The 13,496-nt window shown below is 43.1% G+C and overlaps 2 protein-coding genes across 2 annotated transcripts; both read right to left on the bottom strand.

Annotated features, from left to right (window-relative positions):
- Positions 1-75: 75 nt before the first annotated feature.
- Positions 76-3,869, bottom strand: LOC134184877 (transmembrane protein 127-like). Its single transcript, XM_062652644.1, has 3 exons — positions 3,642-3,869; positions 3,399-3,545; positions 76-581 (listed from the first exon to the last, which is right to left on the bottom strand). The coding sequence occupies exons 1-3, from the start codon at positions 3,850-3,852 to the stop codon at positions 292-294; spliced, it is 648 nt and encodes a 215-aa protein (XP_062508628.1). The 5' UTR covers positions 3,853-3,869; the 3' UTR covers positions 76-291.
- A 7,768-nt stretch (positions 3,870-11,637) lies between these two features.
- LOC134196443 (uncharacterized protein K02A2.6-like) lies at positions 11,638-12,195 on the bottom strand. Its single transcript, XM_062665570.1, has one exon. It carries the CDS (start codon positions 12,193-12,195, stop codon positions 11,638-11,640), a length of 558 nt encoding a protein of 185 aa, XP_062521554.1.
- Positions 12,196-13,496: the final 1,301 nt, after the last annotated feature.

The raw sequence follows: 13,496 nt of genomic DNA, 5'->3' as shown, positions 1-13,496 counted from the left end.
TCACATTTAAATCATGCAGCCAAAACAGCTACCGCTTGGTGCATCAACTGCATCAACCATATACTTCACCACAAATTCCTGACACTTTAACATAGTTCTTATTATGTTTACTGACAAATAGTTTGGCCTCGCAAATACACACTCGAGAAGCACAGCACAACCGTCCGTGCACGTCTATTCATACGTATATTACAATACCTGCATTTCCAATAGAAATGACTGTCACCCCTACATTGATATCAACCATCTATCAACATTACAAACATGGATGTTGAGTTCCATGCAATAAAACTATGGAGTATACGCCGGAGGCGACGACGATTCCGTGTCATCGGCCGATATGGAAAGCATAGAGTAGTGACCAGTGCCTTGTCGATTGCCACGACGATTCAGCTGCCTTGACTGGAAAAGGTTGATGGCCGTAGCGAGCACAGAGCTGACGCCAGCACCCACAATGATATAAAAACTGTAGCCGAATGTGACCGTAGGCAAGACGCTTTTAGATTGAGACGTGGTTTGACGTGTGTTCACATTGTGGATGAACCAATACCACAAGCTACACGCCATTACGCAACACAGAACTAAACAAAAACAATAAAAGACATGAAAATGATGGCTGATCGGTCTCCCTATGTTATCACTAGTCTGTCTGCCTGTGCAAGACAAATGCAATATACGCGTTATGCACAAAGCACAAACGTGCATCGTCTTGTTCAAACCCTGTGTGCCAAATCAATCATGAGATTGCCAGGGCCTTAGAAATGGGGCACAAAACAGACTGATCTATCAGGTTCTTTTCCTGTCACATACATCACTATAGTGCCCTAGCACAATGACACAATGTGAAGTAAATTAGCAACAGTTATACGCTGCCCTAACCTTACTGCAAATCCACACATTATGTAGGTAATCCACAGATTGCCACACAAAACAGAAAAAGTAATTTATGCATATAAATCTGCCTGAGCATCCAATCGAACTGGATTTACTTATTTAGATTGTAATACTGGCATGAAATATTGGCAGGTAATTCGTTTTGGCGGATTGCCAATATAAATCCGTCATTTGGCCTCCAGACATTGTGACGTCATATGGACATTATCACCCACGTGCATCAAGCATCATAGCGATGTGGTGGTATGATTACAATAACCTGCTTGCCATCTGTTGTGCCTACCCTGTCTAATAGGAAGGTTATAATTGAACATGATAATGAGGCCGTGAAGCTATCGATGAAGCAGGAGGAGTCATGCGGGTTCTGTTCTTTGCACTGACAAAGTTCTTCATCACTTTATGCAGCTGTCAATCGCAAACTCCTCCATAACACGGTCACTTGACAAGTGAGTCCAGCAACGATGTCCAGCAATGATGTCCAACCGCCAAATAAAGTCCATCAATATGCTCTTTCCATCAGTTTCTTAGCAAACTGCCACAATGAATTCCTGCCAATGTTTCATCTTACAGTATTATATGTTTTATTTTTAACCTAAGGTTAAAGGAGCACTGCCCTGATTGCCCTTGGACTCCAGAATGTCGCACTCACTTGAAAAAAGGGTCATCTCTCAAGTCTAGTAAATGTAGAAAGTGTTGGTAAAAGTTTAGGTTAGGTAACTGTAAAGCAAGAATTTGCAAAGTGTGGTATGCTATAATAAAGACGATTGAGTCTCATTTGCCCTGGTACGGCGTGTCTTGCACCAAGTCACATGACCTGGGTGGTGGCATACACAAGTTCTAGGGAACCGTGCAAGAAGTTTCGAAGCCATGGCAGTGCAAGAAGAGTACCTAAGCCAGAAGTGCATCATCTAATAAGTGAAGAGGCTCTCGAAAAGACAGATGCAACTGCAGACTTAACAGCTTGGTAATCAACTTCATACTGAACCAGTATGTTTCTAGGTAATCGGGTTAGCCTCAATCTATTCACCAGTGTCCTACGACATGTCTAGACGTGATCAGATGTCATCAGCATCATCTACACTTAATTAACACCTGGTTGCCCTCCTAGTCTGTCTATATGAAAACTAACCTGGATTCAGGTGAAGCTAGGAAGCATGGTAACTAATTTAAACGGAGCGAACAGGGTGATGTAACCCTGCAAGTGCAAGGCTTGAGTGTGGCAGCAAGCATGTGCATAAATCTGGACAGTGCTTCTTTAATTTAATTTTTTATTATATTTTTGTTTTATTGTTTATTTGTAACCCCTACATCCGTAAGGTGGATATTTATCCTACAAACTATTGGCTGGTTTGTATCCAGCCTTAACCATACTTTTCGATAAGCTGCCAAATAAAGTGTTCCATTGATGTATGTGTACACCGGAGAGTGATACAGAATGATACAACAGACACGTCAAGCAGGACTATACAACAGTTGTGAAGTTCATCAAACAACATGCTCAATACAGCTCTTCCTATTCGACTGTATTACCACAACTGCCTCCAATTAAGTGCCACTAACAGTTGCATTGAAGAACATAAGTTTTGTTAATTAATGTGTCGGCCTAATGTCTCTCCAAAAGTTTGATCTGCCCTTCTTTCAGTAATCCTGACTGCCCTAGTCTTGTATAATTTCTAAGTATGTAGACTACCTAGTGAATGCTGATAAACATTATTAGGGAACAGGCAGAATGAGAGTCAGCATTTCAATGTAGATTCAGTAATTTCTTATCGACCGTTAGTCCGTCAAGTGATACATCTTGGCATGAAATGTACTTCACCTAGACCAGATCCTGCTGGCAAGAGAAAGGTACAGAGTCCGAGGAACAGCAGCAGTGACGACAACCAAGTGATACCAGCTGACAAGGTGTCAAAATGCTGACACTGTACCATTTGATGAGTGTCAGCGACGAGCTACGAATACAAAATTCTGTGATTTGGTTTTCTTTCTCTCTCACACACAAACTTGTCGCAAAGACGTTTCCACATTTTTTGACAGTGTGCTGCTGGGAGCCCTACTTGTTTTGATACTTTTTTCCAAGCGTTTCGTTGCACTTTGCATCTGTGTGCTCCTGCGACTTGATCTGTCACCAGCAGCCATACCTAGCCATACACTTTCAATAAGTTTCTCTTCCATAGATTACTTCCGGATACTTTACTCCCGGATCAGACGCTGGAGTTGAACTTGAATCAACTTGAGAGTCAGCGATGCTGACAATGCTGTTAACGTTACGTGTGAATGTTTACAATATGACTGGCTGAGCCTCCTCAGCACCATATTGTAAACCAGCCTTTAGGGTTGTATAGCAGATAAACAAGCACACAACAGACAAACTAACCAACCGACAGATAAACAAACTGACAGCCAAAAACAAATATACAAATTACAAGCACAGTTGTCACATGAGAGCCCGTCTTTCCTTCATTAATTAATCCATGCTACACAAAGCAATCACGCTTTAATACCTGCCACAATGTTTCCCACCGAATTGACTCGAAAACAGTGACACCGCTGTCTTGGAAAACCCAGGCTGAACACCATGGCCACAACACTGACAATTACGCTCATGAACAGGAAGAAGAGAACACTAGCATCAAGCGCTTTCTGTTGACCTAAATACAAAAAGTGACGCCATGGTTTCTACGACGACAACCACGCCCTCTCGTCTTTTGACAGAAAGGGGCCCCTACAGTCTCTGTTTCGCTAACCTTCGTACGAATTGCCAAACAGTCCGTAGATTTTGTAATAATTACCGTCGCTAATGTACGCCTTCGTCGACCATTGGTCTTGCCCTAGCGCAACGCAAAGGAGGATAACGTGCGCGAAACTGAAGATTGCTGCGAAGACGTGACGTTCTCTGGCCGGCTTCGGATGATGGACGGCCGCTGTGTGCATCATATAGAGCTGAGCCGCGTCCATGGCGAGTAAGCGAGAGTGCCAAATATACGGGATTATTAGTCACGTGATTTTAATTAATGTGTTGGGAAGATAATGATTGTTTGATTGATTGGATCCGTACCCAGAAATGTTATGGACATTAAACCGTAGATGCGGATTTTACGACTTTGTCAAAAACTACCAAAAGAATAACACTGTAATAGCGTCAGAAAGTCGCATCCAGGATGGTGATAGTGCACTTAATGACGTCGTTATGGGCGGTCTAAAACCAGTCATTTGACAATCCGGGAATGCTAATAACTAGCCACCCCTAACGCAGGGTAGATTGCAGCCCCGGATGCGCGCCATACTTTCAGTTGAAAATGGGAAAAGAGGTGCGTAGCGTAGAGATCATCAAGTTGCTCCAATCGACGCTATTCATTATTTGGAAAATTTTACTCGTTTACTTGTTGAAACGAAAAGTGGATACACGTAGCGACAGCTAATATTAATTAAGAAGTGTCGCCAGCCCTGTTGACAAATTGTGGCACCGAAGATCCCCGTGACCACTCAGTTAATATTAATCTAGATGTGACTAATACCGTATTCGCCCGTGATAACGCCCTGGGCGTATAGAAAAGAAACACTTTTTTCTGGGCGTATACTAGGGCATGGGCGTTATTCTGGTCCTAAGCGTATACATGGTCACTAAATTAATGTTGTCGTCTAGCCAGTCATCATCTAAATACTTGAAGACAGAAATACCACAAACGCTTGCAATTATCCATTTGCAAAATCTAAGGTACTGGTACCCATCCAGCATCAATATACACGCAGAAACTAAACACTATACACACGTGGTCAGACTGAAGCCCGTCAAGAGCATCAGGGGCGGTAATTGCAATGAAGACATGAGTCTAGCGGCAAGCACTCTCACTCAACATTGACACCAGCTCATCAAACGCACACAGACGGAGACAAATGTTCTGCGGACCCTATTTTGTTTTGTCTGCGCATGCGTATTCTGGGCCTAAACTTAGGCATGGGCGTTTTTTCGAGCTGAAAGTGATGACCTGTCGCACATGGGGGTATATACGGGCATGGGCGTTATTTCGGTATGGGCGTTATTACGGGCGAATACGGTATATAGATAGGCGCTAACTTTTGTACTAGTGGGTAACAAACGAACTGATTCTAGGAGAGTCGGCAACTTGCCAAGTTTTGCGATCGTAAAACATGCAACGTAGGCCTAGTCTTACCCTGCTCAAAAACTTAAGAGATTAATTAACATATATAACGAGGTTGTGCAGGCTGGGGCAAAGTGTAAGTTTCCCGTCTAACGCGCGCTACTTAAGGGTAAATACCCATATCAGGGGTCATGGTGCCTATTGTGGCACTGGGTTCGAAATTGTGGCACCGGAGATTCTAGGAGACCACTAGCTGACTCACATGAAACTGTATAGAAGTCACAGAACCGAGGCAGCTCAATACTTTAGCGATAGCTATTTGGCAACGATATATGACCTGTCAATTAGTTAATTACCCTGCTACATGTTGCGCACGCGTGTACCAAAATTTGCCGGCACATTGCTGATTGAAACTACACAAGGCAGAAACTCAACAGACTGCATGTAGGTAAGTGAGGTCTAAAACAGTGGCGATTGTTTAGCGTCGTTTCTCAGGATTCAACGACCTCCGAACGTGAGGAGCGCTCCACTCGAGCTCGCTCTAGGAGGGGCACGGCATAGCTACATTGAGTATTGCTACACATACAAAAATATTTGCAAAAAATGTACGTAGAAAGTACGAAGGCAATAATCCAAAGTTAAGAAGGTCGGATGGCGTCAGCGGCTAGGCGAGAATCGAACCCGCAGGAATTGAGTTTCAAACCAAATTTGCAACCGAAGCGAAGTAACCACTTGACTGAGCCGACCTGATTAACAAAGCGCTACAAGCAATACTTGTATTAGTACTCTAGCAGATGCAAATTTTTGTGTACATACATGTACACTCGTTCCCTCCCGCTAACTTTAGAATATCTTCTCGTTGAACTATAGACGAAAGGCTATCTGTTTAAACTGAGAGATAGTTTCTTATCTAGATTTGTCAATTAATTATCTCAGTAAAAAATCTTTGAGCCACGTAACGCTCGACTGTAAGCGGTCCGAACAGTAGCCAGACTACAAGCGCTGACACTAGGCGTCTCAGAAGCCGTGTAAATATATATCGGCAAGTAAAAAACGCGACCTATTCTCTCACACTTCTTGTCAGCCAGGCTAGCGCCTCAGTCGAAGTAGCTACAACGACGAGAGTCATACCAAACGATTCGCTCTTTCACGAGGAATTGCACTGACCCGACAGCTAACACTGTGCAAAGTCCACCCAGTCACTGCTTCTCAAACAACACCATGTTGTTCCGGTCACGTGTGTAGTAATTATCTACGTATTATTAGCTGGTGGAAACAACGGTTTGGGACACTAGCTGCCACTTTCACACTGTGCTTACAGTTGCATTTTGGTTGAAATGTACGACTATGTTCAACGGGGTGCTGTCTCCGAGCGTGCATTCTTGGAGACTAGAGATGCGTGGGTTGTGTATTGATGCAATCAGTAGTGTTCCGTACATCTGCCAGCTGCTAATCGAGTGTAAAGATGGGAGTTGTATAATTATTGAAGCAATCGACATTGTTACGACGCCAGATGCGATAAAACAAGTACAAAAACATTTTGAGAAAATGATGGTTATGTAGGGATGGGTATGTACTTAGTCATGCTCCTACATCACAATGTTTTTACCTAATTAATTAATTGATTGCGACAGTTTCAATCCAGTCACTCACAGTACTCGGTTGTGATGTAGGAGATATGAGCATGAATAAGTACATACCCATCCCTACATATGCATCATTTTCTCAAAATGTTTTTGAACTTGTATAGCCGCTAGTTTTATGCTTCATGGAATACTAGAAGGTCATCAAGTTGGGAGATTTCGTTTTAGAGTCAAAGATAAATACTATCAAAGATTATTTGGCAGTTTCAAATTATTTGCTCATGTACTTGTTGAAATGAGAAGTGGTTAGCGAAAGATAATTTGTACACGTGTACCGTATGTTACGTGTGGTAGCGCGCGTTAATTAGCAAGGACACTCTACATTTGCTTCGAAGTCTGACGTCTCCTGCGCACCCTCGTACGTTAAACACTAACGAGCTAACTAAGCCTACGTTCTTGCATGTTTTACGATCGCAAGTTGCCCATCTCCAATTTTAGAAACTGCTACCTGCTGCGCATGCGTGTAGCCAAACTTGCCGTGCATGTAGACTACACAAATCAGAAACTCAACTTCAAGTCCTACTGCATGTAAAATAAGCGAAGCATATAGCGGTGGCGATTGTTTAGCGCCGTTTCCTCGGATTGACCCTCGAGCGCGAGGTGCGGTCGAGCTCGTGTGGCCAGAGTGACGATCACGGCGTAATTAGATTGAGTACTGTAAAATACAAAAATGTTTGCAAAAAATGCGTAAAAATTGCAGTAGTAATCCTATGTAAGAAGGTCGGATGGCGTCAGCGGCTAGCTAACCGGGAATCGAACCCGTTAGAAATTGAGTGAAGAGACCAATTTTGCACCAGAGCGAAGTAACCACTCGACTAAGCCGACCTAGCCGGAATTGGCTAGAAGTGTTACTTATATGGATGGCAAATTTGGATTATCTTTTCTTCACGTATCTAAATGTCTAAGAGTAGAAATGTTAGAAAATTTGTTCAATATCTGGTTTGGTACAAAGTTTCTAACATTGTTTGGTATGTTAGTATTTGGATGTTTGGTACACTGCTACCCCTGCATTACACTTAATTAAAGATGTTATTATCAAAATCAATGTAGATGTAAATTTCTAATAAATATATTTGCTTTATATTAAATTTGCAACTATTAAGTTACCACGCATGCTAATAATGCAATTATTGTACCACAGTTTTCCACAGGTAAACATTCCTTACGTAGTATTGATTTCCTTCGAGTACTAAGTAGAATTATTTCTACTTAAATGGAAATTGCGACTTATGGCACCAACAGTGCGTCATACGCCTCAAGACTAGCACAACCGATGTATGACTTGGCCAAAAGTTGCTTTGTGTTTGCGCATGCGGAGAGCAGAATGGTTACGGGCGGAAGCTTGACGCCGGAGAGAACAATTAACTAATTAATTAGACATTGTAACGGCTAGAAAAGTCCATTATGAACAAAAGGTCGGATAGCGGCACGAGCAGGAATTGAACCTATGAAGACCAGTTTTGTGGGACTAGTTTGCGACCTTTGCGAAGGAACCACTTGACTAAACCGACCTAAGCTACCACAGCTGGTACTACTGTTATATGTATAACACATAGTCATAATGCGCACGAGGGCGCGCGCACCCACGCGCGCGCGCATACACACACACACACACACACACACACACACACACACACACACACACACACACACACACACACACACACACACACACACACACACACACACACACATGGACAAACGGACAAATGTCAAGCGCTCCACGTCATTCGACGTCTACCCTACAGTCAGTTGTGGAGATAGCTCCCCTGCCTCTAGAGACAGGGCCTCCATATTTTACTACTTGAAGGCTTAGGGCTAGCGCTACAATCCACCTGGAGCTTGGCTGGAGTCATCCAGGTACACTGACTACTGACTATGGCACAGCTCTAGGACTTGCATGATGTCAAGCCAGCGGTCATGTCCACCCCAGTCAATGACCAGGTACTCATTTAAACTACTGAGTCGAGAGAAGCAATTGTGTGTAAGTTTCTTGCTTAAGGAAATTATGCCATAGTTCGCCATCAGTATGACTTGAACCTGCATTCCTGCAAGGTCCCAGAGGTTTTCATTCTTCAAATGCATTCTCTAACCAATTGAGCTACAACACCACACACACACACACACACACACACACACACACACACACACACACACACACACACACACACGCACACACACACACACACACACACACACACACACACACACACACACACACACACACACATACACGCACGCACGCATATCGTTTAATTTTTTATGATCAAGTTCTGTAGTCAGACCAGTCGAAAATTGAAATTTTATTCTAATGCATGCATGCAGATTGTGACGATGCGGTTTTATCTACTGTGGCAAGGTTTGCTCTATTGTACACAGGACTTACGTGCTAGAACTATAGAAGTAGTCATTTGCACGTGACTACACTGATGAGCCTGTGGTCCAGTGTGTTTCACGTTCTATTCGCTTCATTGTTTCAATAGCTCTAGGGATGCACTCATGCTGCAGGCAGCTATATAGCACATTGACTCGTAGTGTGCATGCAATTTAGTTGGTCAGCATGGCATACGGTTTTGGACGCATTTCCTAAAATTCTAGATGATAATGTCTAGGTTATCTGATGACGAAAGCTTTATCCATTCCCTCCTTACCAGAATCCTGTATCTAAAAAAGGTAGTGCTTAGCTTGCTATAGCCTCGAGGTCATCAAGTTGCTCGATATGCAGACGTAGCTGGTTCCGTTTTTCAGAGTCCTAGATGCTATAGTCTACGTGAAGATATTGTTTGGATGTAGTTCACGTGATCAACAACTTCTTGGCACATCTTCCGCACCTGTGAGTTTAGTGATAATCAGCAGTAGCAACTGCCTTCTCATGAAAGCAAGAGCAACTAGCTCAATCCTTTGACAACCTCTTTTTGCTTGGCTTGTGGTCTAGTAAATTAGTGACAATACAAACAATGGTAACTAGGAATCTCAGAACCTATCACGCGTTTGCTCTGCTTCTCTTTGCAGCCTTCAGATACAATGACGTCGTCTTGCCTTGTGAGCTCTCTCCGCCACACATAACAGAGCAACCAACGTCCGCCACAATCCGTATTTCTACGGAAGAGCTAGAAAAGGCGGCTTCTTGTCGGTACCTGAATGGAATGCTGTCTCTCAGCAAGTTACAACAGTCGGTCAATGTTGCTCTTTCCTCCTTTACTCAGCGACAAGACCACGCTGCGCTTCTTAATGCCCTTCACGTTCTCGACCGTCTTGGGACACTAAATTTATCGTCAATACTTTCTGACAGTCACGTGACAAAAGCCATGGACACCTTAAACAATGCACTTCTGTCACCGTCTGGTCGACTCACACAACGTTGGTCGATCGGTTTGAGAGAACTATACGACATAAAGCAATTAAAAAAGGCTGCAACGGGTCGTCGTCATGAAGCCGTGGTCGATATGCTCAGAATATTGCACAGAAGCAACTCTCAAGGAGTTTTCAGGCGTCTTCCTCTTTTGTGTCCGCATCTTCACAGCATCTGGTCAAATACCAGAACCTTTCATTTGTGTTGCAGTGCTAGTGATAGCATTAGCACAAAATGGTATGAGAACTCTGTGCTTTTAAATCCTTCGTATCGTGTCTTTTCGAGATTTGCTCACCACTCTACGACCTCGTATCTCAATATTATCGATCTGCGCATTCTCGATGCCGGTTGGTACAGCTGTAAAGCTGTACGTGGCTGCAGTTCTACTCAATCATAAAATGCATTGGTCAGATTTGTAATAGAAGGTAATTTCTCATTGTAGTTATTATGCGTAATACTGTGACTTGCTACCTTTAATGGATTGCATTTTAAGTTAAATTTTAAGTAATTTTGTTCAAAATTGAATTATTTGAAATATAATTATAAAATATTTAAGGTAAACCTCACTTGTACTTAGAGCGATGTAGATACATTAGTTATTAATATCTACTAAATATAAAATTGCATCTAGGTTCACGACATTTTTAGATGAAGCAATGTTGTCAAAACTCGTCGATATTCTTTGAAGAATTTTTGACAATGTATGGCTCAATGTAACTATTAGCTAAGTATTAATGTATGCATGCCTATTTGATTTGTGCTCTCTTACTAGTAGTCCTGTCCTAACAAAGCAAGATAAATCAAAGTGTGTAAACTTAATACCCGCTTTAAACTCTTAGTGATGGTAATGTAAAGACAGTCCACCAGACAATAGACTTTAAATTGTTTGAAAGTTATTACTAACATGCTTCACTAGAATGTTTCATTCTTCTAGGTAGCAATTTTATTTTGTAAAATGTTTAAAAAGAATTTATCCTGTTAACTGATAAAGTAAATTTTAAACAGAAATATTTGTTTACTTTTGCTGAATATTTGGTCTTCTACTCAGTTTACAGTACTACTCAGACACGTTACCGGCTCGCGCCGAAACTCCAGGTCTCGTAGTATTCGGGTCAATGACAACATGCCATGACATCCCTCCATCTCTAGATAAAAACACAACTGTTGTTTAACGATCAATTTCCTCACAAAACTCAAATTAATGTAATCATTATTTTAATTAAATATCTAGTCGCTGGGGTGCCTTCATGATACGAGAGAATCGCCGCAACGATCGCTGGATTCGAATTATCGCCCAGTCCGACTTCATCTCTCTTCCCAAGTGCTCGTTTGTCATGAATCTCTGGTGATCTGAATAGAAAATGTGCGTTTTGATCAGCCGCTCCTTCTTGTTCGGGCCTTTCGTGAAGAGTATTCTCATTGTCAAGACCGCTACCGCTCCTCTTGTTGTCCCTCATCAACCCGGCCCTTCCGTGAATTCCTCGTCCCCTCTCCCTCTATGCTGTCATTCTTTGGTGTGTTCGTGTGATCCTTTCTGATAACTCGATCCGACGTGTGCTGACGCAGCCTGACATGATCTATATGCCTTCGTATCATACGACCATCTTCCAGTTCGCACTGGCATGATACTGGTCCAGTCTTTCCGTCACCCAGGCTGGAATCCAGCGAGGTCCAAAAAACCCTTGCCAACGTTGCATTTCCCGGCTTTGGCATCTACTACAGTGGTTTCCTTTTTGAACCTCCTGTTTCCTTCGAACTGTTCTACTATCATCCGGTCAGATGAGTTCGAGTCTAAAGCGCGTCTCCTTCTCAAAAGGAGCTCTGCTGGCGTTGAGCCTGTGGTAGCGTGCCGCGTGTTGCGGTATGCCAACAAAAATGTTGGCAGCTTTTCATTCAAGCTTCCTGTTTCTAGCTTCCTTGGTCTATCCTTGAGGGTTTGTACCGCCCGTTCGGCTAGTCCGCTAGATGACGGACGATAAGGTGCTGATTTTGTATCGATTATTCCTTGACTCTGGCAAAACGTACGAAATTTGCTACTCCTAAAGCACGTGCCATTGCCCAATACCAAACTTTCGGGAATCCCATGAATTGCAAACGACGCCTTCAGTTTCTCGAGCGTAACTTCTTTGGTAGCTGACTGGGTTGCATACACGCCCAACCACTTCGAAAACGCATCAACAATGACAAGGAACATTCTTGTCATGAACGATTCCGCATAATCTACGTGAATGCGCGACCATGGTCGTGACATCTTTCACATGTTAGCACAGTTCCTTCCAGATCGTTGTCCATTTCCGGCCACCACAGGTAACTTCTCTCAACAGCCTTAATCTTGGTCATGCCAGGGTGCCCCGTATGCAGTTCGGCAATGATTGCTGGCCGCTCAGCTATAGCAATGATCACTCGATCGTTCCACAACACACAACACACTCTGACAGAAAGTTGATCGCGTCTTCTTCGGTATGGTAGTAATTCATTATCCACTGCTTTCGGCCACCTTTTCAGGGTATAGCGTAGTACTCTGCTAATCCATGGGTTCCCTCTTGTCTTGAGCCTTATGTCTTGGCTGTCACCGGGGTCGTAGCCAAGTAATCTATTGCTAGAATTTTCTCTTCCTCCATCTGATAGTTGTCTGTGGCTTATATTTGGAGTCTTCTCAAGGCATCTGCACAGAATTTACCTTTCCTGGTCTATATTTGATTGCATATTGATAAGCCACCGATGTCAAGGCGCATCGTTGAATCCTGCTAGATGCCAAGGCAGGTACCGATCTTTTTTATCAAACAAGCCTAGTAATGGTTTATGATCGGCCACTACTGTGAACGATCGACCAAAAACATATTTATGAAACTTCTTTAATGCGAAGATCAATGGCAAACTCTTCTTAAATAACTGTGCGTAGTTCTTCTCCGCTTCGGCTAGTGTACGAAAGACGAGCACAATCAGTCTTTGCTCTCCACTTGGCATTCTGTGGGCTAATACCGCACCCACTCCATACGGTGAGGCGTCACGGATGACTACAATCTGCTTCCTTGGGTCAAAGTGTACTAAGACCTATACCGTTGAAAGTGCCCTTTTTGCTCGATTGAATGTCCCGTCCTGTCGCTCCGTCCACCTGCAAGATTGGTGTTTTATTAACAGCTCATGAAAAGGTACAAGCATATTGGCTAGCCGTGGAACAAACTTGCCATAATAATTGAGAAGGCCCAAGGAACTCTTCAGTTCCGTCACATTGGTTGGTGTAAGCGCTTGTCTCAACGCTTGCAGTTTGTCATCAGTTGGGTATAGTCCTTGGGCATCGATTCTGTGACCTAAGTAGACAACCGATTGTGCCGCTATCGTGCACTTTTCTCTCTTTATTCGTAGGCCTGCTTCTTTCAGCTCCTTCAGAACTACCTGAAGATTATCATAATGTCCCATTTCCTCTCTCTCTGTGATTGAAATATTATCTAGGCAGACTGCGACTGCCGGTAGTCTTTGTAATAAGCTTTCCATCATCCTTTG

The sequence above is a fragment of the Corticium candelabrum genome, chromosome 1 (genome assembly GCF_963422355.1).
Source record: "Corticium candelabrum chromosome 1, ooCorCand1.1, whole genome shotgun sequence".
NCBI classification, from domain to species: Eukaryota; Metazoa; Porifera; class Homoscleromorpha; order Homosclerophorida; family Plakinidae; genus Corticium; species Corticium candelabrum.
The sequence above is the reverse complement of the archived record's forward strand: the minus strand, read 5'-3'. Positions and strand labels throughout refer to the sequence as shown.

Bases quoted from the DNA above. Each gene is read 5' to 3' on its own strand.
- LOC134184877 (XM_062652644.1), bottom strand. From the start codon at position 3,852: ATGGACGCGGCTCAGCTCTATATGATGCACACAGCGGCCGTCCATCAT. The intron at 3,546-3,641 runs GTTAGCGAAACA...TTTTGTATTTAG, and splicing joins GTTTGGCAATTCGTACGAAG to GTCAACAGAAAGCGCTTGAT. The intron at 582-3,398 runs GTATTAAAGCGT...GTTTTTGTTTAG, and splicing joins GGTGGGAAACATTGTGGCAG to TTCTGTGTTGCGTAATGGCG.
- LOC134196443 (XM_062665570.1), bottom strand. From the start codon at position 12,195: ATGACAAGAATGTTCCTTGTCATTGTTGATGCGTTTTCGAAGTGGTTG.